General features: G+C 38.8%; 1 protein-coding gene across 2 annotated transcripts in view; it reads left to right on the top strand.

Annotated features, from left to right (window-relative positions):
- COG5 (component of oligomeric golgi complex 5) overlaps positions 1 to 23,828 on the top strand; it is a 359,204-nt gene that overhangs the window by 132,249 nt on the left and 203,127 nt on the right. For both annotated transcript variants that reach the window (XM_008258350.4, XM_070071149.1), the window contains exon 7: positions 22,067 to 22,197. In XM_008258350.4, coding sequence (XP_008256572.1) covers positions 22,067 to 22,197 — 131 coding nt within the window. The remainder of the gene's footprint in view (positions 1 to 22,066; positions 22,198 to 23,828) is intronic.

Consider the following 23,828-nt stretch of genomic DNA (forward strand, 5'->3'; position numbering starts at 1 on the left):
TTTTCCTCCCCTTTCTTTGAGTTTTAGTTTTCTTTTTTTCAGTTGCATGCAAAAATAAATAGTGCTTTAAAAACTTGACCAATAAAAGTTTAATGTCAGTGCTATGTTTAAAATAGTTTTTTGGTAGATCTTTTTTAATTTAAGAGGCAAGGAGTTAGAAATAGAGTACTCCCAAATGCTGGTTCACTCCCCAGATGCTTGCAGTGATCAAGGCTGGAATGCAGTCCAGGTCTCACACGTGGATGGCAGTTACCCAATTACTTGAATTGTCACCACTCACTGCCTTGTAGGATCTTCACTGGCAGGAAGCTGGAGGCAGGAGCTATACCTAGACGTTGAATCCAGCACTCAGATATGGGATATTTCATTTTAAAAATGTTTTAAAATTCATTTTCATTTCATTTGAAAAGAGGGACACAGATCTTCTATCAGCCAGCTCATTCGCCTGATGCCTGTAGTAGCCAGGGCTGGGCTTCACCAGACAGGACCCAGCAGCTCCATCCAGGTCTCCAACATAAGTGATAGGGAACCAAGTACCTGAGCCATTAGGATGTGGGCATCTTGAGTACTAGGCTAAGTGCCCACCCCAGAAATTCGCAGTTCTAACTGATTTTAAGTTTATAGTTTTCTGACATTAAGAACATTACTTAGTTGTGCAGGCATCACCACTGTTGATTTTGAGTATGCTATTGTGCTTTCCTTCTGGACTACACTGATGTCATGTTATTGTTTCATATCCTAATATGATGTCCTCAGATGTTTAGGGGGTTCCATCTTGTTAACTATTTTTTCTTTTTTGTGTACCGGTTGCTCTTGAATCACCAGAATGTTTTCCAGCCTAACATTTTATCAGGCTGAATTTTATTTGTTTTTAACAGTGTTTTATCTAACATCTGTTTAATTTTTCCATTTCAGTTTATTGTAAAGCAGGCTTCTTTTTAAAATAAAATATTTACTTTGTTTATTTGAAACACATAGTTAACAGAGAGAGATAGGCACATGCGCACACACACACACACACAGAGGGAGAGAGGGAGAGAGAGAGAGAGAGAGAGAGAGAAAAAGTTGATTCTCTATCTGCTGGTTCCACTCCTCAAAGGGCTGTAACAGCCAAGGTTGGGCCAGGCCAAAGTCAGGAGCCAGGAAATTCTTCTGGATTCCCATGTGTATGACAGGGGCCCGGGTACTTTGTTTATTTATCACTGCTTTCCCAGGCCATCAGCAGGAAGCTGGATCAGAAGTACAGCCAGCCCCAGTCAGTTATTTTTATAGCATATTTTGGTCTTGTCACTTCAAGTATTCTTAATGATTCTTTTGGCACGTAAGATTTCTTTTTTTTTTTCTTTTTTTTTTGACAGGCAGAGTTAGACAGTGAGAGAGAGGGACAGAGAGAAAGGTCTTCCCTTCCGTTCGTTCACTCCCCAAATGGCTGCTATGGCTGGCGTGCTGCACTGATCCGAAGCCAGGAACCAGGTGCTTTTCCTTGTCTCCCAAGCACTTGGGCCATCCTTCACTGCACTCCTGGGCCACAGCAGAGAGCTGGACTGGAAGAGGAACAACCGGGTCAGAATCCGGCGCCTCGACCACGACTAGAACCCGAGGTGCCGACGCTGCAGGTGGAGGATTAGCCTATTGAGCTGTGGCGCCGGCCTTGGCACCTAAGATTTCATACTTATGCTTAAGTATATATGAGAGAAATAACCTAATTTCAAAGGCTTGCTTTAAAACAAATGAGATGGGATATAAACAAAACACAATTGGCCAAATGATGATAGTTGATGACAAATGATCAAACTCAGTAATGGGTACAATGGACTTAAAACATTCTCTCATATTTTATGACATTTTTATATTGTTTTCTTAAAAACCCACAAAATTACTACTCAAAATAATTCTTTAAGTTCTATGTTTGGAGAATGACCTTCATTTAAAAATCAGTGGCAAGTTGTAGGATTTTTCAGTTTTACCAGTAAAACGAGTCCAAGTTGGTGTCCTGGGTCGATGGCAATTTACAAGACTGAACACAATGGTGAGAAGAGAAGAGCAGAGTTTTATTTGAGTAGGAGATAGAGAAGCTCAAAGCAAACAGAGGGGCCAGTAGAGAGAAAGCAAACTGCTAAGATCTTATGGTCTAAGGGTATTTCTGTGTCTTTAACGCTTCATATCCAAAGAGCAGATGTAGCGATTATACACAGCTGTTGTGAAGCCAGGGGCAGTCTTTTTTTTTTCCCCTAAAGATTTATTTATTTATTAGAGAGGCAGAGGGAGAGAGAGAGGTCTTCCATTCACTGGATCACTTCCCAGTAGCTGCAACGGCAGAGCTGGGCCCATCTGAAGCCAGGAGCTGGGAGCCTCTTCTGTGTCTCCTACGTGGGTGCAGGGGCCCAAGGACTTGGACTGTCCTTCACTGCTTTCCTAGGCCATGGCAGAGACCTGGATCAGAAGAGGGGCAGCCAGGACTCATATGGGATGCTGGCATTGTAGGCGGCGGTTTTACCCACTATACTACAGCACTGACCTCATGGGGCAGTCTTTTTTTTTTTTTTTTTTTTTTTTTTTTTTTTTTTGACAGGTAGAGTGGACAGTGAGAGAGAGAGAGAGAGAGAAAGGTCTTCCTTTCGCCGTTGGTTCACCCTCCAATGGCCACCGTGGCCGGCGCATCACGCTGATCCGATGGCAGGAGCCAGGTGCTTCTCCTGGTCTCCCATGGGGTGCAGGGCCCAAGCACCTGGGCCATCCTCCACTGCACTCCCTGGCCATAGCAGAGAGCTGGCCTGGAAGAGGGGCAACCGGGACAGAATCCAGCACCCCGACCGGGACTGGAACCCGGTGTGCCAGCGCTGCAAGGTGGAGGATTTGCCTATTGAGCCACGGCGCCGGCCAACGGGGCAGTCTTAATGGAGCCTTTTCTGACTCACTTTTGCCAAAATCTAAATCTTGTTGTCTGTTGGCAAATATATGTTACAGTAAGCTTCCATCCTGTTTGGTTGAATGTGTACATACTGGCAAGGCGGTCTGGGATGGAGATAGTCTGGCCTGCTTCTAGTTATGATCTCCCTCAATGGTGATATCAGTGATAAACAATGAACTTTTTCAAATATGCTTTGTATTTTAGTGTTGTTGTCCTTGATCTTTTTATTTTAAACGATTTGAAATTGGAGTTGAAAGAATGGTAAAATGAACACTTTTATAACAGAGATGTGCAAATTATAAAATTTAGCCATATTCATGTTATCTATAGGCATGCCCACTGATTTTCTGTCTGCCTGTTGTATCAGTTATTGAGAAAAAGGATTTAGAAATATTGACTATAAGTTTTCATATTTCTTTTTTAGGAGATTCGTTAAATATTTATTTATTTTTAACTTTTATTTAGTAAATATAAATTTCCAAAGTACAGTTTATGGATTACAATGGCTTTCTCCCTCCGTAACTTCCCTCCGACTCGCACCCCTCCCATCTCCTGCTCCCTCTCACATTCCATTCACATCAAGATTCATTTTCAATTATCTTTATATACAGACGATCGATTTAGTATATATTAAGTAAAGATTTCATCAGTTTGCACCCACACAGAAACACAAAGTGTAAAATACTGTTTGAGTACTAGTTATAGAATTACTTCACATTGGACAACACATTAAGGACAGATCCCACAAGAGGAGTAAGTACACAGTGACTCCTGTTGTTGACTTAACAATTTGACGCTCCTGTTGATGGCGTCAGTAATCTCCCTAGGCTCTAGTCATGAGTTGCCAAGGCTATGGAAGCCTTTTGAGTTCGCCGTCTTTGATCTTATTCAGACAGGGTCATAGTCAAAGTGGAAGTTCTCTCCTCCCTTCAGAGAAAGGTACCTCCTTCTTTGATGGCCCCGTTCTTTCCACTGGGATCTCATTCACAGAGATCTTTCATTTAGGTTTTTTTGTTTGTTTGTTTGTTTTGCCAGAGTGTCTTGACTTCGCATGCCTAAAATACTCTCATGGGCTCTTCAGCCAGATCTGACTGCCTTAAGGGCTGATTCTGAGGCCAGAGTGCTGTTTAGGACATCTGCCATTCTATGAGTCTGCTGTGTATTCCGCTTCCCATGTTGGATCATTCTCTCCCTTTTTTATTCTATCAGTTAGTATTCGCAGACACTATTGCTATTTGTTTTTGCTGCATCCATATTGAGCTCTGTTATGTGCAAAATCACTTAGAGATATTCAGTTGTTCTGATTTGAGCAAGATTTTGCTCCTGAACTTATGTAGGACATTAAATCCCCAAATCATAAGTTCTTAGCACTAAGACATTGGAAAAAAAAATCCAGTTATGGTGTCTAGAGGTGGGTCTAAGGGAAAGTCCTGCAGTCACCAAGGATGTGCCATCAGAAGACAGCTCTCACAGTAGAGGTGGTGGTAAAAGTCTCCAGCTGGACCCAGCCATTCTGTTGGTTTCCTGGCTCACCATGTAATTTTTTTCCTCTGCCGGCTTTCAGTGTTCCATCATTGCCACCCTCATCAGAGACTTTACCAAAGTGACTTAAATCTCTAAAACTATGGACTAAATAAACTTTTCATCTTTATAGTTAGTTTTCTCAGGTATTCTGTTGTAGTGAAAAGAGCTAATACATAAGTGTATTAGTTTACTATGGCTGTTATATAAATCACCAAAAATTTGCTGATTTAAAACAGTACAACTTGAGAGGTGAGCATTGTGATGTAGTGGGTTAAGCTACTGCATGAAACGTTGGCATCCCATGTGAGTGCCTGTTTGAGTCTCGGCTACTCTGCTTTCAATCCAGCTCCCTGCTGATGTGCCTGGGAAAGTGGTGGAAGATGGCCCAATCATTTGGGCCCTTGCTGCTCATGTGGGAGACATTGATGAAGCTCCTAGTTCCTGGCTTTGACTTGGTACAACCCTGGCCAGTGCTGCCATCTGGGGAATGGATGAGCAATGGAAGAAATCCCTCTGTGTGTGTGTGTGTCTGTAACTGCCTTTCAAATAAACCTCTCTCTTCCTCCCCTTCTCCCTCTCCCTTCCTCCTTGTTTCTGTAACTCTTTCAAATAAAATAAATAAAAAACACATGCATAAAAGTACAACTTGATTCTATTATACTTCTAGAGGTTGGAAGTCTTTTTTTTTTTATTTATTTGAAAGGCAGAGTTAGTGGGAGAGACAGAGAGAAAGATCTTCCATTTACTGGTTCACTCCCCAAATGACTGCAACAACTGGGGCTTCGCCAGACTGAAGGCAGGAGCTAGAAGCTTCTTCTGGGTCTCCTATGTGGCTGCAGGGGCCCAAGCACTTGGGCCATCCTCTACTGCTTTCCCAGCAATCAGCAGTGGGGCTGAATTGGAAGTGGAGCTGCCAAGACTTGAACTGGTGGCTATATGGGATGCCAACACCACGGGTGTTTGCTTAACCTACTATACCACAATGCTGGCCTCTTGCGAAATAAGATTTAAGGGCCTGAAATAAAGATGTCTGCAGGGCTGGTTTCTCTATAGGCTCTAAGGGGAGGATCCATTTACATGCTTTTTCTGCCTTCTAGAGACTGTCTGCTTTCTTTGTTGATAGACTGGCATTTTTTTTAACCTTTTTTCTTCTTTCTTTGATTTTTTTCACATTGCTTTCTTCTGTAGCCCAAGATCCTGCTATCTCTATCTTGTAAGGCCACTTGTGATTACAATAGAGTCTACCCAAACAATTCAGGATAACTTCCTATCTTAATTCAATCACTCTGCACTGCCCTTTTTACCATGTAAGGTGACATTTTATAAATTTAGAGGGTTAGGATATGGATATCCTTGGAATGCCATTATTCTCTCACCAAATTGATCAGTAGAGTCAGTGCAATGCCAGTCAGAATCCAAACTGTTGTTTTCTTTAGAAATTGTAAGATGATCCTGAAATTCATACTGAAATGCTGGAAATCCAGAATACTGGAAAACAAATTTGAAAAAAACCATAGCCAAATTGACTTGGAAAAGATTAACCCTGGGGAACTTAGACTTAACTGATTTCAAAGCTTACTACAGAGCTACAGTGATTAAGACATTCAGTGCTGGCATAGCATAGATAAATTGATCAATGTGTGAAAGTTGTCAGTTTCAAAATGGAATCACCCATGTCAAACTCAGACAGAGGGAGCTTGGACAGGCCACGAAGGGAGGGCTTTTATGCACAATTTTCCTGCTAACAGGAACTATCATAAGACAGCAAGCTGCTTAAGAACACTTGCCTGACAAGCAAGTTCAGTCCAACACAGTAGACTGTGATGACTTTAGGAATACTTTTACTTAGTAACTGCAGTCATTTGCCAGTCAGAGCTCATCAACTCTCCCCTAAGGCCACAAGTGCCAGTGAGCTTTCTTTCGCAGCACTTTATGTAGCCTTTTCTCTTTCCCCAATAAAACTCTTAGTTTCTTTTGTTCCTTGAATATTTCAGTGGCAACCTTAATCTTGCATGTTCCCCATCTTTCTTTCGTTTCTTGAATTTATCAGAATTTTTTTGGCAACCCTAATCTATGCATGTTCTAGGTTGCAATCCTATTCTTTATTGATTCCCAAATAAAAGTTAATTTATTAGAGATTTCTCCCCTGTATTTTTGTTTAACTTTGACAGCTAGAATAGAACTGAGGGTCTAGTAATAAGGATGATGTTAGGAGTATGAAGACAATTCAAGTGGTAATGAATGGTGTTTTTAAGAAATGGTAGTGGGAAACTGGTGTATCTATGCAGAAGAATGGATAGGCATCATTTATTTCCAAAAAAGGAACTAAGTTGTGTTATAGATTTACATGTAAGCTCTAAACATCAAACATTTTGTTTGTTTGTTTATTTATTTATTTATTTTAAAGGCAGAGAGAGGTCTTCCATCCACTGGTTCAATCCCCAAATGGCCTTAACAGCTAGAGCTGCACTAATTTGAAGCCAGGAGCTTCCTTGGGGTCTCCCACATGAGTGCAGGGGCCCAAGCATCTGGGCCATCTTCCACTGCTTTCCCAGGCCATAGCAGAGAGCTGGATCAGAACTGGAGCAGCCAGGACTTGAACCAGTGCCCATATGGGATGCCGGCACTGCAGGTGGCGCCTTTGCCTGCTACGCCACAGTGCCGGCCCCTAAAAACTTGGAAAATTGTTTTGACCTTTGTTTCTTAGATATTACGCCAAAAAATAGATAAATTATACTTCATCAGAATTAAAAAATTCTTTTATCAAAGGACACCTTCAAGAAAGTGTAAAGAAAACTTACAAAATACAAAAAGGTATTTACAAATCATGTATCTGACACAAGATTTTTTATGCAAAATATATTAAAGCATTCTTATACTCCAAAATAAAGAAGATAACCCAACTGAAAAATGGGCAAGAACAGATATTTTGCCAAAGAAAATATACAAATGGCCAGTGAACAGGAAAGATGGTCCGTGAGTCATTAGGGAAGTACAAATCCAAAGTACAGTGATGGGCCACTGTACACTACCTGAAATAGCTGAAATGAGACATAAAATTGTTATCCAGCAACAGGACCTCTCCATCAGCATCTTTTACTGTTAGGAAGATACATTAGGTGCATAATCAGAGAACAAGAAGATTTATTCCAGCCTGTAAAATGTTTGAGGAAATAAAAACCTGCAAAACTCAAATCCATCTCTCTGTTCTGAAAAGGGTGTAGGAATTTATGGAGTTAGAGATAAGTGGGGTGTAACTGGTTGAAACTGACAACATACTAGGTGCAGAGGAAAGGGCTTTGGAAAGTCCCTTATGCATGCATCTCAATAAATCATGCCTTTATATGCATCACGTGTTCGAAGCTGGCTGCTGAAATGTCACTGGAGGACTGTCGTTTTAATATCATAATGAGCTACAGGGTAACTTTCTGGTCATTCTTTGTTGATCTGTGCAAGCTCCAATTGAAATTTTTGGCTGCAACCAGTTCTGTCCATTTTTTTTTTTTTAGGAACTTTAAAAAGATTTTCACCAGAGGCAGCTATTATGGAATAGCAAATTATTTTTTTTTTATTTTTTAACTTTTATTTAATGCATGTAAATTTCCAAAGTACAGCTTATGGATTACAATGGCTTCCCCCCATAACTTCCCTCCCACCCACAACCTTCCCCTTTCCCGATCCCTCTCCCCTTCCATTCACATCAAGTTTCATTTTCAATTCTCTTTATATATAGAAGATCAGTTTAATATATATTAAGTAAAGATTTCAACAGTTTGCACCCACATAGAAACACAAAGTGTAAAATACTGTTTGAGTACTTATTATAGCATTAAATCTCAATGTACAGCACATTAAGGACACAGATCCCACAAGAGGACTAAGTGCACAGTGACTCCTGTTGTTGACTTAACAAATTGACACTCTTGTTTATGGCATCAGTAATCACCCTAGGCTCTTGTCATGAGCTGCCAAAGCTATGGAAGCCTTTTGAGTTCACCAACTCTGATCATATTTAGACAAGGTCATAGTCAAAGTGGAAGTTCTCTCCTCCCTTCAGAGAAAGGTACCTCCTTCTTTGCTCCTTCTTTGATGACCCGTTCTTTCCACTGGGATCTCACTCGTGGAGATCTTTCATTTAGGTCTTTTTTTTTTTTTTTTTTTTTTTTTTTTTTTTTTTTGGCCAGAGTGTCTTGGCTTTCCATGCCTGAAATACTCTCATGGGCTCTTCAGCCAGATCCAACTGCCTTAAGGGCTGATTCTGAGGCCAGAGGGGATAGCAAATTATTTAATGCAGTAGGCAGGCAAATGATTATTATGGGCTGTTAATATGTTAGAGAGCTAAGGAAGGCTTACTGTTAAGAGAGGGGAGTGGGGTCTTTTATGTCCGTGGTTTCACAAACACATTGCATTCACTCTGAGCAGTTACATTCATATTATGTTACCAGGGCTTTTCCAGGATTATAGTTTATTTCCTTTGAAAGATTAGCTAAACTTGTCATTGTTCCATAACCATTTTCTCTACTAAGGGGCGGCCATAGTACTTAAGGCAAAATTTTGAATGATACTTACATTCTAAGTATTTTTCATTGCATGATTGGTTTGTCATGCATTAATTCTTAATTTTTTTATAATGAGAAACAAAATTTTTTTTCTTTAAATGATTTATTTATTTGAAAGGCAGAGTTACAGAGAGGCAGGGAGAGACAGAGATCTTGTATCCACTGCTTCACCCCCCAAATGTCCACATTAGTCAGTGCTGGGCCATGCTGAAGCCAGGAGCCAGGAGCTTCACTCAGGTGTCCCACATGGGTACAGGGGCCCAAGCACTTGGGCCATCTTTTGCTGCTTTACCAGGCACATTAGCAGGGAGCTGGATTGGAAGTGGAACAGCTGGGACTCCAATCAGTGCCGGTGTGAGCGGTCAGTGTTGCAGGCAGCAGCTTAACCTGCCACGCCACAATGCCAGCCCTGCAACCAGACAAACTCTAATGGTGGAATTGACATAGTTACCTCTACTTTATTTAGCAAAATATCTGATGCCTGTGCTTCATTTCCACTGTCCTAACTCCTCTTCACAAGTGTATTCATTCATTGTGTAAACTATTCAATAGCTCAAGAGCTCTTACGGTAAGAGAATACGAGAACTTGCTGGTAACATGCCAGTGAGTGCTGTACAGAGGATGAAATGGCTCATTCTGCAGCTGCTGCGCATGTGGATTCCTCACTGACTTCAATTCTCAGTTTATTCATTTGGTGTACAGCTTCAGGACTACATTGGGGGCTGATTGAAGATAGGAAAAAGTGAATATATCCGAGAGAAGATGTTTAGTTTCCTAGGGCTACTGTAGCAAATTACGACAAACTGAGTTCCTTAAAACAACAGAAATTGTCTTCACACAGTTGTGGGGACCAGAAGTCTGTAATCACAGTCCTGGCAGGGCTGTGCCCTCTCTGAAGGCTCTTAGAGGAGGAGTCCTTCCTGCCCCATTCTAACTTTTACTGGCTGTGGCCTTTTTTTTTTTTTTTTTTTAAATCTTTCTTGACTTGTAGATGAGTTGTTAGAATCTGTGCCTCTGTCTTTACGTAATCTTCTTAAACCTTGTGGATCTCTGTATCTTCTTCACCTGGCATTTTCTGTGTCTGTGTCTAAACTTCCCTTGTTTTTATTAGGGCACCCATCATTGAATTAGGGCCCATTGTCATCCACCTGAACTCATTTTAACTGGAATACATATGAAAAGACCCTCTTTTTAAATAGGGTCCTGTTTACAAATACCCAGAGTCAAGACTTAAGCATGTCTTTTTTGCAAGACCCAATTAAATGTGTAACAGAAGACTGTATTTTTTTTTTATAAAATACTTTCAAGCTGTGAAATAATTTGTGAGACAATGTTTTCACAGGCTAACATGAAGTGAATTTAATGAAGAACCATGAAAGGTAAAAGGAAGAAGGCAAGTGGCCATTTGTTGCAGTGGCCAAGACACTTAATTGGGATGCCTCCATCTCATATCTGTGTGCTTGGATTCAAATCCAGGCTCTACTTCCAATTCAAGCTCTCTGCTGATGTGCACCCTGTAAGACATCAGGTGATAGCTCAAATGCTTGGGTTCCTGCCACCAGCATGGGGAACCTGGACTGGGTTCTGGGCTCCTGCCTTCAACTGAATCTGTTGCAGGCATTTGGGGAGTAAACCATTTTATAGAAGATTTCTCTATCTATGTTTCTATCTCAGTCTGTCTTTCAAATAAATAAAGAGAGGGGAAGTATTTCAGGTTTGGACTATTGTCAATCTAAAAATTTTTTTAAGTCTTCTTGTTTACTTGAAAGAATGAGGCAGAGATAAGCAGAGATTTCATTCATTGATTTACTTTCTTAGTGCCTACAACAGTAGGAACTTAGCCAGGCCTAAGCCAGGAGCCAGGCACACAATTGGGGTGGGGGTGGGGTCTCCCATGTGGATGGCAGAAACCCAAGTACTTGAGCCATTATCTACTGCCTCCTAAGATATGCGTTAGGAAGGAAGCTAGAATAGAAATCAGAACCAAGACCTGAAGACAGTCTGGGCAGCATCTTAACCACTGTGACAAATGCCCACCTCCACTGTTAATTTTGGTATATAAGAAAGGCAAACTTCAACTACTGATCTCTAATCACTTTTCTTGAAGTCCAAGGTAATTTGGAACTTTACATTTTTTTCCTAACATTACAACCTCCGTTCCCTGATAGGACTCCAGTGTGGCCTTCCTTTTGAAGACATCATAATGTATGTATGGCTAGAATAGATTAATGTACTTTAAAATCAGAGGAATTAATTTGGTCAATAGACCTGTTAGTAGGCCCTTCACTGCCGTGGTGCAGAATGAAAAAGTCCATGTAACAAGTACTAGGTAGGGATCATTTGGATATTTTTCTGATTCCATGACTGCTGTCAGCTTCTATGAGGGCATGGCCTTTTCTCAGATCTCTGTTAGAGGTCTGTTAGAGTCTACTAAAGCTAATTGAAGTAGAAACGATTCATTAGAAGATTTTAGAAAGTGTCTGAAAAGAAAAAAGCTTTAGAGGGCCAGAGAATCGGACATTGTTGTTAAACAACCAAGCATGTCCCAGATAGTTGAAATGTATAGCCACACTGTATTACTGTCCAGGTAATATACCTGAATGTTTGGGTCCTTGCTAAATTGAAATGTTGAAATCCTATTTCCTAATGTGGTAGTGTTAGGAGGTGAGACATTTGGAAGAGTCTCAGTGGCTCTCCTCATGAATGGGATTAATGTCCTTATAAAAGCCACCCTAAGGGTTCTGTTGTCTTTTTTCTGGTATGTGAGAATTGTGCAGCATAGAAGCAGGTCCTCACCAGAACCTGACTTTGCTGGATCCTTGATCTTGAACTTCCAGTCTCTAGAACTATGAACAATAAATTTCTGTTGTCAGTAAGCCATCCAGTTCATGGTACATTGTTATAGCAACCCAAACTAAGACACCCTTTGTATCACTTCCTTGAGGCCTGTGAGAGAAATCTATTTCATGCTTCTCTATCTGGTGGTTTGCTGGCAATCTTTGGAGTTTTTTAGTTTCTACAAGTACTGCCTTAATCTCCATCTTAATCTTATCATATTCACTATGGATGGTTATCAAATTTACATGGCATTTTCTGTGTCTGTCTCTAAATTTCCCTCTGAATTTTCCGTCATTGAATTAGGCCCACTGTCATCCATCTGAACTCATTTTAACTGGAATACATATGAAAAGACCCTCTTTGTAAAGAGGGTCCTGTTTAACAAGTACCTAGAGTTAAGACTTAAGCATGTCTTTTTTGCAAGACCCAATTCAATAACAGAAGAGTGGTTTTTTTTTTAATAAAGTATAGTTTCAAATTGTGAAATAATTTGAGTTAATAATTAATAACAAGGGACACCAGTTATCTTGGATTAGTGTCTCAACTAATTACATATGAAGTGGCTTTATTTCTGAGTAAGGGCATGTTCTGAGGTACTAGAGTTAGGATTTCAATATAGGAATTTGGGGGAGGGAGCAAAATTCAACCAATAACACACAGTAGGCATTATATGAGAGATATTGTTATTTCTTATAACTAGTTATGACCCATATAATTCTTCTAACCTTTGTGCATCACTGTGTTGCAACTATGATGTGTGGTTTAGAGAGTAAATATTCTGAGTTAATTTTTTGTCCTTAAATTTTGTAAACTTTGTTTACTGTTAATACTTTTATCATTCAAAAAATTTTTTTAAATTTGATTATTTTTATTTCTTTTTATAAGGAATACAAACTTCATATGCTTCCTAATTACAGTTTTAGGAACATGGTGATTGTTTCCACCCACTCTCCCACTCATCTTCCTCCTCCCTCTCTTATTCCCATTCTTATTTTTTATTAAGATCTATTTTCAATTAACTTTATACACATAAATCATTTCTTTATATTGAGGAGTCTTCAGAGTATCAATATGAAGTTTTCATATAGCCACATAATGTCTTATTTTTAAGTAAAATTCAAGTATAGAATAAAAATTAATATGGCTGGAGTTTATGGTGTCATGGAACATTCTGTTATTGTACATGTTTTTGTAATGAGCACTATTAATTGGAGAGTAATATATACAAGTTGATATGTTTCCTCATTTTTATGTTATTGCCTGTGAGTGATATATACTATGTAAATAAGATATTGTATTGACCTGAGTTTTAGAGGCATAAATGAAGGACTTCTCTCAGTGGATTTGTATGGATTTTTTTTTTTCTTTCAGTATTGTACCTAACCCAGTATTTATGCCCCATGGGTCCTGGTCTTACTAGGTCCAGTGAAATCTGTTAACAGATAGCTTTGGGAAATGTTATATCTTCTTCCTATGGATGTTTATTATGTGTAATGATGGTTCTGAGGAGTACCATAGTAGAGAAACTTGCATATATTTTGTTACTAACTCATTCTTTCCTAAATTTATGTATCTTAACAACCATTACAAGTAGCAGAATCCCAGTGTTCACTAAGCATTTAATCTTTTGGAGTGCCTGGACTTGAGAGTATCCACAATTAAGAATTATATCACTGTAGTTCTTTGGGAACAAAATCTTACTTTGTATAAATTCATTGTTCAGCCTTCTGAATCAAGAGACTTACTGGCTTACAATTTTATTTACTGGGTTGGCGAGAGAGCTAAAAGATAAGTGCAGGCTTAGTGTCTGTTGGCTATGTTTGAACAGTGCTTATAGGCAGTTAAGTGGATGTTGAAAGAGGAAATCAAAGTCATACAGACTTTTCTTGGTATCTTTTGTAAGTATTCTGCAAATGGAGAATGATTTTTTGTTGAATAACTGTAGTTCTTTCTGATGTATTTTTGATAGTTTTTCTTTGTGTTTTTAAAGAACAAACTTATTGAGGTATAATTTATTTACAGTAACCTATAATAATTTTTTTAAAGATTCATTTATTTATTTGAAAGACGGAGTTAGAGAGAGGTAGAGCCAGAGAGAGAAGAGAGGTCTTACGTCTGCTGGTCTGCTCCCCAAATGACTGCAACGGCCAGAGCTGAGCTGATCCAAAGCCAGGAGCCAGAAGCTTCTTCTGGGTCTCCCACTTGGGTGCAGGAGTCCAAGGACTTGGCCCATCTTCCACCGCCTTTCCAGGCCATAGCAGAGAGCTGGATAGGAAGTGGAGCAGCCAGGACCCGAACCCGCGCCCATATGGGATGCTAGCGCTGCAGGCCAGGGCCCTAACCCACTGTGCCACAGTGCTGGCCCCTGTAACCTATGATCATTTAAAGTGTAAAACTTGATGTTTATATGTTTATATGCCTAAGAAACCAACATAATCAAGATAATCAACATAGTCATCACCCCAAAAGTTTCGATGAGAGGCGCCTCTGCTGTGTTTTCTAAAATCCTTTCCCACAGCTGGCGCTGTGGCTCACTTGGCTAATCCTCTGCCTGTGGCGCTGGCACATCAGGTTCTAGTCCTGGTTGCCCCTCTTCCAGTCCAGCTCTCTGCTGTGGCCCGGGAGTGCAGTGGAGGATGGCCCAAGTGGTTGGGCCCTGCACCCACATGGGAGACCAGGAGGAAGCACCTGGCTCCTGACTTCGGATCCGCGCAGCGTGCCGGCTGCAGCGTGCCGGCTGTAGCGGCCATTTGGGGGGTGAACCAACAGAAAAGGAAGACCTTTCTCTCTGTCTCTCTCTCACTGTGTAACTCTGCCTGTCAAAAATAAATAAGTAAAAATAAAATAAAATCCCTTCCCACGCCCACGGAATCAGTGACCTACATCCTAGCTTGTGTTTCCTAGAATTTCTTTTCTGGTTGTATTGTTTTTTCATTGCTTCTGTTTTTCTCTTTTTCTGATTCGTTTTGAATTTTTTATGAGCCCATTTTATTTCATTTGTTGGCTTTGTAACTATAAACTCTGTTCTTTTTCTGTTTAGAGTTCATAGTAAACATCTTTAGGTTGTCAATGTCTGTTTTCCTTGTAGTCCAAGAAGAGACATTTGCTTGGTCCATGGTAGTATTATTCTTTTCATATTATGAGATGCTCTTTACTGATATTTTATTTTTGTATGCCTTTCCTCATGAGGGATGCTGTGCTGTAATATTTTTTGTCATGGATTTGATTTTTGTAGCTGGGTAATTAGATTTACAAGTATTTTGATGATTTTATTGCATTCTGTAGAACTTTTGCAAGGTATTCTCTTTCTCATTTTGTTTTATTTCATTGATTGTGGAAATATCTGCTTCTGTAGATTTCTTATTCAGAGTGTTTTCAACTACACTTTCCTTTTCTTTGTAGTTACAGGCATAGTCAGTTCATCTGTGTTCCTTCTGGTGGTTGTATCTCAGTTGCTTAGCTGTACATTGTATTCTGTCCTTTTAATGCCTGGGAGACCTATGGCACTGTCCTCTTTTTCATCCCTGATTTTGGTAATTTGTCTTCCATTTTTTTTCCTTTTTACTAGGGTTGTCACTTTTATTGATGCCTTCAAAGAATCAACTTTTTGTTTGATTCAAAATTTTAGAAAAATAGGGAAAATCAGTTCTACCACTTTCTTTCTCTTGGTCCTCCTTTTTGTTTTGGGTTTATTCAGCTTTTCGGTTTGTAACATCTTGAAGCGGGTATCCACATTATTAGAGACTTTTTTCCCCAATTGTACTTTTTTCCTAAAAATACATTTAGTGTTATTAAATTCCCTCTTAACTGCTGCTTAATTGCATACCAAAGATTTTGATGTTGTATTTTCATTTTTGTTTAGTTCAATGCTTTTCTTTTTTTTGAAAAACTTTTATTTAGTGAATATAAATTTCCAAAGTACAGTTTATGGATTACAGTGGCTCCCCCCCTATAACTTTCCTCCCACCCGCACCCCTCCCATCTCCCACTCCCTCTCCCATTCCATTCACATCAAGATTCATTTTCAATTATCTTTTATATACAAAAGATCGATTTAGTATATATTAAGTAAAGATTTCATCAGTTTGCACCCACACAGAACATAAAGTGTAAAATACTGTTTCAGTACTAGTTATAGCTTTAATTCACATTGGACAACACATTGAGGACAGAGATCCTACATGAGGAGTAAGTACACAGTGACTCCTGTTGTTGACTTAACAATTAGTTCAATGCTTTTCTAAAAAATTTTTTTGACCCAGGCCCTGGTCTGTCTTAGTTAATACTCCATGTGTAGTTGAACGCTTTTTGTGTTATGTTTCTGTTGAGTGGGGTACTTTGTAGACATCACTTGTATTCCTTTGGTTTGTGGTAGTGTTCACTTTTTCCTGTATTATTTTTACTGACTTTATCAAGGACATATTTCTGGTTTGCAGAAATAAAGCACTTGAAATAGCTTTCTGTAGGGACATAAGGAGGTGTTTTTTGGTTTACTGGAACAGTAACAGAGGAAGACTTAGAAGAGGAAAACTAATACTATTTTTTAATAGTAAGGGTTTTTTCCTTTTTTTTTTTTTTCCTCTTCCCCTTCCTTCTATAGTAAGAAACAGAAAAAAGGAGGGCTTTTGATGCTGAATTTTCATGAAGCTTTGAAGAACAAGGAAGATCAAACATGCCCTGAGAAATGCTTTAGACTTGAAATAAGAAGATTCCGCTGAAAGAGTTTACTTCAGCCGGAGGCTGTTCTGTGCATCGTTAATGCAGTAATATCAATTAAGAATGATGAGGAAAGCCCAGGTTTTCATTATGTTTGTTTTTTTGTAATCCTGAACTCTTTAAGATGACCCATCAGGTCTTCAGAGTCTTTCTTCTCTTTACCTTTTTTAGAAGAAAAGTTTAGCAGTTAATATCACATTTATGAATATAATAACTTCCTTATATATATTTATGAATATAATAACTTCCTTATATATATATATATATACTTCCATATATATATATATATATATATGTTTTGCTCTGTGCAAAACATCTCATTTGTCCACACAACTCTACTTAGTTTGCAACACAGATTTTTAAAACTTTTTCTTCTGGAATCTCAAAAATGATTAAGTGCTTTTTCTTAGGGCATAGGATTGAATAGAATCAAAGTCCAGATTTCTCATTCCTAGTTCAGTATTCCTCTGTCATACTCTGCCTTTGAAAGGATATACTGTTGTTTCTAAAACGTTAGTAGAAATTAACTTTTAATTAAAAGGCATTTTGTATTTTAAAGGTGTTTCAATGAATATTTAATATTTTGCTTATATTAAGAATCACTTCAAAGATTATAGGAAAGGTTTAATAGGTTTTCAAGCATTGCCTTACGGATTTCCTAGTATACGAACTTGTTATTAGAAACTACAAATTCTTTGTTTTGTCTTTTCTCTCTCTGTTTTTTAAGATTTATTTATTTGAAAGGCAGAGTGACAGAGAGGCAGAGGTGGGGGTGTCTTTCATCCACTGGTTCATTCCCCAAGTGCCTGCAATGGCAGGAGATGTGCCAATCTGAAGCCAGGAGCTTCCTCCAGGTCTCCTACACAGGTGCATGGGGCCCTAGGATTTGGGGCATCCTCCATTGCTTTCCCAGACCATACCAGAAAGCTGGATCAGAAGTGGAGCAACCGGGACTCAAACCAGCACTCCAGTGGGATGCTGGCATTGTAGGTGGCAGCCTTAGCCCGTAAGTCACAGCACTAGTGCCTGTTTTGTCTCTTAAAACTTTTATCTGTTACTTATTACAAATATCCCCCCTTTCTTTTTATTGTTTTTCATTAGAAAAAAATTAGAAATTTGCTTGGGGGCCGGTGCTGTGGCGCAGCGGGTTAACACCCTGGCCTGAAGCGCTGGCATCCCATATGGGCACCAGTTCAAGACCTGGGTGCTCTACTTCCGAACCAGCTCTCTGCTATGACCTGGGAAAGCAGTGGAAGATGGCCCAAGTTCTTGGGCCCCTGCACCCGTGTGGGAGATCCGGAGGAGGCTCCTGTCTCCTGGCTTTGGATCAGCGCAGCTCCGGCCATTGTGGCCAATTGGGGAGTGAACCATTGGATGGAAGATTCTCTCTGTCTCTCTGCCTCTCCTCTCTCTGTGTAACTCCAACTTTCAAATAAATAAGTAAATCTTTTTAAAAAAAAAGAAATTTGCTTGTAAAAGACTTACTATAATTCATTAATTTCCTTGAAGGTTGGGGAATCACTTTTCCTAAAATCAGAGTAAATATTCTGTTTTTAAAGTTTTTTTCCTCTGACTGGCTTTGTAGATTAAGAAGCTTTTATTTATAATATTTTTCCTGTTTTTATAGTTCTGTTTAGGTTCTCCCATATCAAAAGCTTGCATATTTTAAGACCATGTTATTTTTAATTTCTGTACGTCATCATTGTCTCCTTGGTGCAGATACCATATGACTTTAAACATTTTCATTTATAATTATGCTTTCAATTTTTTATTATACATTATTAGAATGGCCCTGCAATTGTACATATTTTTCCTCAAAATTGATTTTTTTATGGCAGACATGTTTTATCAGGTCCAATATATCTACTAGAAATGTATCAAAACATCAGCTCTAAAAATAAACAGAGTGAGGACGCTGTGACTGAGCAGGCTAAGCCACTGTTTGGGAAGCCTCCATCTGTATCGAGTTCCTGGGATCAAGTCTTTCCTCTGCCTCCAGTTCAGCTTCCTGCTAATGCACCTGGGAGGCTCAAGTACTTGGGTCCCTGCCACCCTGTGGGAATCCCAGATGGAGTTTATAGCTTCTGGCTTTGGCCTGGCTCAGCCTGGGATGTTGTAGGCATTTAGGGAGTTAAAGAAGTTAAGAAGATAGAGTTAAAGAGTTAAGAAGATATGTCTCTTTCTCTGTCACTCTGCGTTTCAAATAAAAACAAATAAGTGAATTAAACAAACATTAGAAAAAGATAAACACTATATACACCTTGAATAAAGAAATGAAAAGCACAGTGTATATGTAGTTGTCGTTGGATTTTGGACTCCATCCTATTGTCCCATATGGATGACAGGGGCCCAAGAACTTGGACCATCTTTGGCTGCTTTCCCAAGTGTATTAGCAGGGAGCTGGAGGAAGTGGAGCAGCCAAGACTCAAACTGGTGCTCTGATAGGGGATGCTGGCATTGCACGGGGTCACTTAATGGTCTACAGTGCAACGCTGACCTTCATTTGTTATCTCTTAAATTTTTTTAAAGATTTATTTATTTATTTGAAAGGCAGAATTCATTGGATAAAATAACAAAGCAAACAACAAAAACATTTTGTTCATTTTTAGCAGTCTTCTTAATATCTATGTCTGGTCTTTTCATTTAATTCTTCTTTCTCTAACCTGTTAAATTAAATTTTTCCTAGTTTAAGTAAACAATTAGGAGCTTATTATTTAATTTCCGCTCAAAGCACTGATTTCATTGTTTTCTCCCTTCTAAGAAGATGATAGATACGTTAGATCCAAAAAAATCAGTTTAGTTTCCTCATAATAATTTTAGTACCTGACTATATTCAACAGGTGTTACTATTTTGTGGCTGGAAATTCTGGCTGTGCACTCCATGTTTATTAAGGTTTAATTTTCTTAATGTGACTAATGCAGGCAAATTTCAATATTTGGCAGCTTCAATATTTTTAAACTTTTACATATTTCTTTTTTGATTAATTTCATATTACAAGTTACATTCTTAAGTGTCTATGGGAGTGGTTCCAGGAACACTTGGACATAACAAAATGTGCCAGTACTTGAGTCTCTTGTATAAAATGGTATAGTATTTTCATGTATATGCTGTGTGGTTACTGTATTGTGCGTTTTATGGAAAAATGATGGAGAAGAAATTCATTACCTGTTCAATTTTTTTCCTCTCAGATATTTTCAATCTGCAGGTAATTGAATTGCAATTCTGGAACTCTGTGTAATCTGTGTAAATAATGTGTAAATCTGGTGTATTTAATACTGCCATTATTCTGTTGATTAAATCTCACTAATCCTTTGATTTTGCATCTTAATCCTTTCAATGCGCAAATTGGAAGAAGGTAGGATTTGGAATATTGTTTGATCTTTGAACATAGAGCTGTCTTCTCTGAGTCTTGTGAGATTGGCCTGGCTGGGAAAATTTGGTAAGAGGTGTGGAAGTCAGGCAGACATGACTTTAAATTCTGCTTTACTGGTTACTTGCCAGGTTAAGTTGTTCAGGTTCTTTGGGTCTCATCTCCATCTAGATAAGATGATATTTCTCACAAGATTGCTTAGAAAACTACAAATGATAGATGCATGCATTAAAATTAAAAAAAAAAAAAAACACACATTTTGTGTCTAAACACCTTCCACACAGATCTTAAAAGACATTAGTTGTCATCTTTTTGTCTTTCACTCCAGTCTCTCTGTTTTACTTTTGAAAGTTTGACTATAATATGTCTCGGTGGGGTTCTTTCTGGTATGTCTTTTGGGGTTCTGTTAGCTCCCTGGTTTTAGATGTCCCTATCTTTCTTTGAATTAGAGAAGCTCTCTGCTGTTAATCCATTGAGTAAGTGTTTTAAGGCATTTTTTTCCATTTCTTCAGGAATTCCCAAAACTAGAATATTGCTTTATTTGATGATATCTTAGGGATCCTGAACACTGATATTCTGTTTTTGGTTTTTTTTGTGGCTTATTTAAAAAAAAAAAACTGTCTTTAGTAGCAGATATTCTTTCTTCTGATTGAACTAAGGATTTTTTTTTAAATAAGAATAAACATAGGAAATAGTTTCAATTGAAAGAATACGGTGAAAAATACATCCAATATTCTATTCACTGGCAAAATAAAATCTTCTGTCTAAACCTATTTTTAAAAGTAGCTAATCCTAGGCCAGCGCTGCAGCTCACTAGGCTAATCCTCCGCCTGCGGCTCCAGCATCCTGGGTTCTAGTCCCGGTTGGGGCGCCGGATTCTGTCCTGGTTGCCCTCTTCCAGGCCAGCTCTCTGCTGTGGCCCAGGAGTGCAGTGGAGGATGGCCCAAGTGCTTGGGCCCTGCACCCTCATGGGAGACCAGGAAACAGCACCTGGCTCCTGGCTTCGGATAGGCACAACGCGCCAGCCGTAGTGGCCACTTGGGAGGTGAACCATGGAAAAAGGAAGACCTTTGTCTGTTTCTCTCTCTCTCTCACTGTCTAACTCTACCTGTCCAAAAAAAAAAAAAAAAAAAAAAAAAAAAAGTAGTTAATCCTGTTAAAATAGAAAATATAATTTGTAGAATTGTGTCTAAACTGCTGAAACTTCTGATTTTATTTTTAGCTTTTTGGTTACTTTTACATTTAAGTTTACAAAAATTCTAAATGTGTAGGGTGAACTCAACATATTTTAAAAATTATTTTATACTTGTTAGTGTGCAAATTTGTATATAAAATTCTACATAGTAGGGGCTGGCACTGTGACATACTGTTAAACTGCTGCCTATGATTATGGCACCACATATGGGCACCACTTCGAGTCCCGGCTGGTTCACTTCGCATTCAGCTTTCTGTTAATGTGCCTGGGAAAGCAGCTCAGGATGATCCAAGTCCTTGGTCCCCTGCGACTATTTGGGAAGCGCAGATGAAGCTCCTGGCTGCAGCCTGGCCCAGCCCTGGCTCTTGCGCCCATATGGGGAGTTAACCATTGGATAAAGATTTATCTCTCTCTCTCTGTAACTCTGCCTTTCAAATAAATAAATCATTTTTTTAAAAAATCCGTAAGTGAATTCCTGTATGTAATTTTCTTTCCTTGAGTAATATCATGAAAGTTCTTTTGTGTAACTAAGTTCTGCTTGATCATGTAAGCACTCTTGAGATTTTTCCATAATTTATTAGTCATTCTCAATGCTAGACATTTATTTCAAATATTTGCTATTATAGTATGACATTTAAAATCATGCTTGTAACTTTAGAAATCCCTAAAAAATCATGATATATACACTAAATGTTGGACTTCTCCAATCTGCTGACATTACTTTGAATTTAAACATAATTTCTATTCTTGCTTTACCAAGTCTATTTAATTTGGAGTATTTAGCTCCAGAGTAAAGTTATTTATTAAGTGGAAAATATTTGGAAAATTCTTCTTTTTAAAGTGTGACTCTAGAAAGGGAGCTGTATTTGACAGTAAATATTTTTTTGAAGAAATTGTACATTTATATGTTTATTTTGATACTGAAATATTTAAATGTCTCTTTTCTAAACAGATTATCTTTCTCAAGGAATAGATCTTTCTGGAATAGAAGTAATAGAAAATGATCTACTTTTTATTGCAAGAGCTCGACTTGAAGTGGAAAATCAAGCCAGGCGCCTGTTGGAACAAGGTCTAGAGACTCAGGTATTAAAAATTGTATCTTTTTTGTGTGAAAAATGTCATAATACAGAAGAAAGTTTGAGTTTTGAGTTCAAAAAGGTAATATATGTCTTCATTTTGTTGTTAAGGAACTATGTCTACAGTTTAAATTACTGAGTAAGGCATGTCCATAAGTATAGGAAAGATTTACTTAGTATATTTAATTTGGTAAGATTTCTGTAGTTTAATGTTTCTTATGAAACAAATTTTTATGTGATGTCCATGTACAGATGACCAGTTAATCCCTATTGAGTGTGCTTGCTTTGTCTGAAACACTGTTAACTCATTTAATCCTTTGATTTACCCATTAAGGCTGATTCTGTTACTTCAATTCTAGAGGTGAGGAAATAGCTTACATTTTCTGAGCTAAAAGGAAACCAAAGATACTAATGTATTAGAATCAATAAATTAGAATTAAATCTCAGTTTCATCCAGATATTTTCTCCATTTCTTTTGGACTCAAATATAATTAATAATATTTAAAAAAATTTTCATAACCTTTAAAAAGAGTTTTTTTTTTTTTTTTTGACAGAGTGGACAGTGAGAGAGAGAGACAGAGAAAAAGGTCTTACTTTTGCTGTTGGTTCAGCACCACGCTGATCCGAAGGCAGAAGCCAGGTGCTTATCCTGGTCTCCCATGGGGTGCAGGGCCCAAGCACTTGGGCCATCCTCCACTGCACTCCCTGGCCATAGCAGAGAGCTGGCCTGAAAGAGGGGCAACCGGACAGAATCCGGCGCCCCGACCGGGACTAGAACCCGGTGTGCCAGTGCCGCTAGGCGGAGGATTAGCCTAGTGAGCCGTGGCGCCGGCCAAAATGAGAGTTTTGTTTTTAGACATAAGTAAATTTGTATTGGAGGCTGGCGCCACAGCTCACTAGGCTAATCCTCCACCTGTGGTACTGATACCCCGGGTTCTAGTCCCAGTTGGGGCACCGGGTTTTGTCCCTATTGCTCCTCTTCCAGTCCAGCTCTCTGCTGTGGCCCGGAAAGGCAGTGGAGGATGGCCCAAGTGCTTGGGCCCTGCACCCGCATGGGAGACCAGGAGAAAGCACCTGACTCCTGGCTTTGGATCGGCCCAGCGCAGCGTGCCGACCTTAGCAGCCATTTGGGGAGTGAACCAGTGGAAGGAAGACCTTTCTCTCTGTCTCTCTCTCTCAGTGTCTAACTTTGCCTGTCAAAAAAAATTTGTATTGGACAAAAAAACATGTAATTAATATTCAGTTTCTTAAGTAGTCTTTAAATCAAGAAGGTACTTATTTGACTTCTGATACATTAAATAATTACAATATTAAAATATTATTACTTTTAAAATATACTTTTAAAATTGAATATTGTATGCATGATGAAAAGTGACCAATTTCAAATGCACATATAGAATATCAAAGAATAATCATATATGTAAATTCAAAACCAGGCCAAGAACTAGGATTTTAGCAGCCTGGAGTCTCCTTTTTTTCATGGAACCTCTTTGCTGCTCACAGTCAGCACGTTCTCCCCACTGTCTTGACTTCTAACCTCAGAGATCTATTTTATCTTTTTTAAAATTTTTTTAAGAGGTACAGAGAGAGAGAGAGAGAGAGAGAGTTTGCCATCCTCTTGTCCACTCCCTAGATGAG

This window comes from Oryctolagus cuniculus, chromosome 3, assembly GCF_964237555.1.
Source record: "Oryctolagus cuniculus chromosome 3, mOryCun1.1, whole genome shotgun sequence".
In the NCBI taxonomy this organism is placed as follows: domain Eukaryota; kingdom Metazoa; phylum Chordata; class Mammalia; order Lagomorpha; family Leporidae; genus Oryctolagus; species Oryctolagus cuniculus.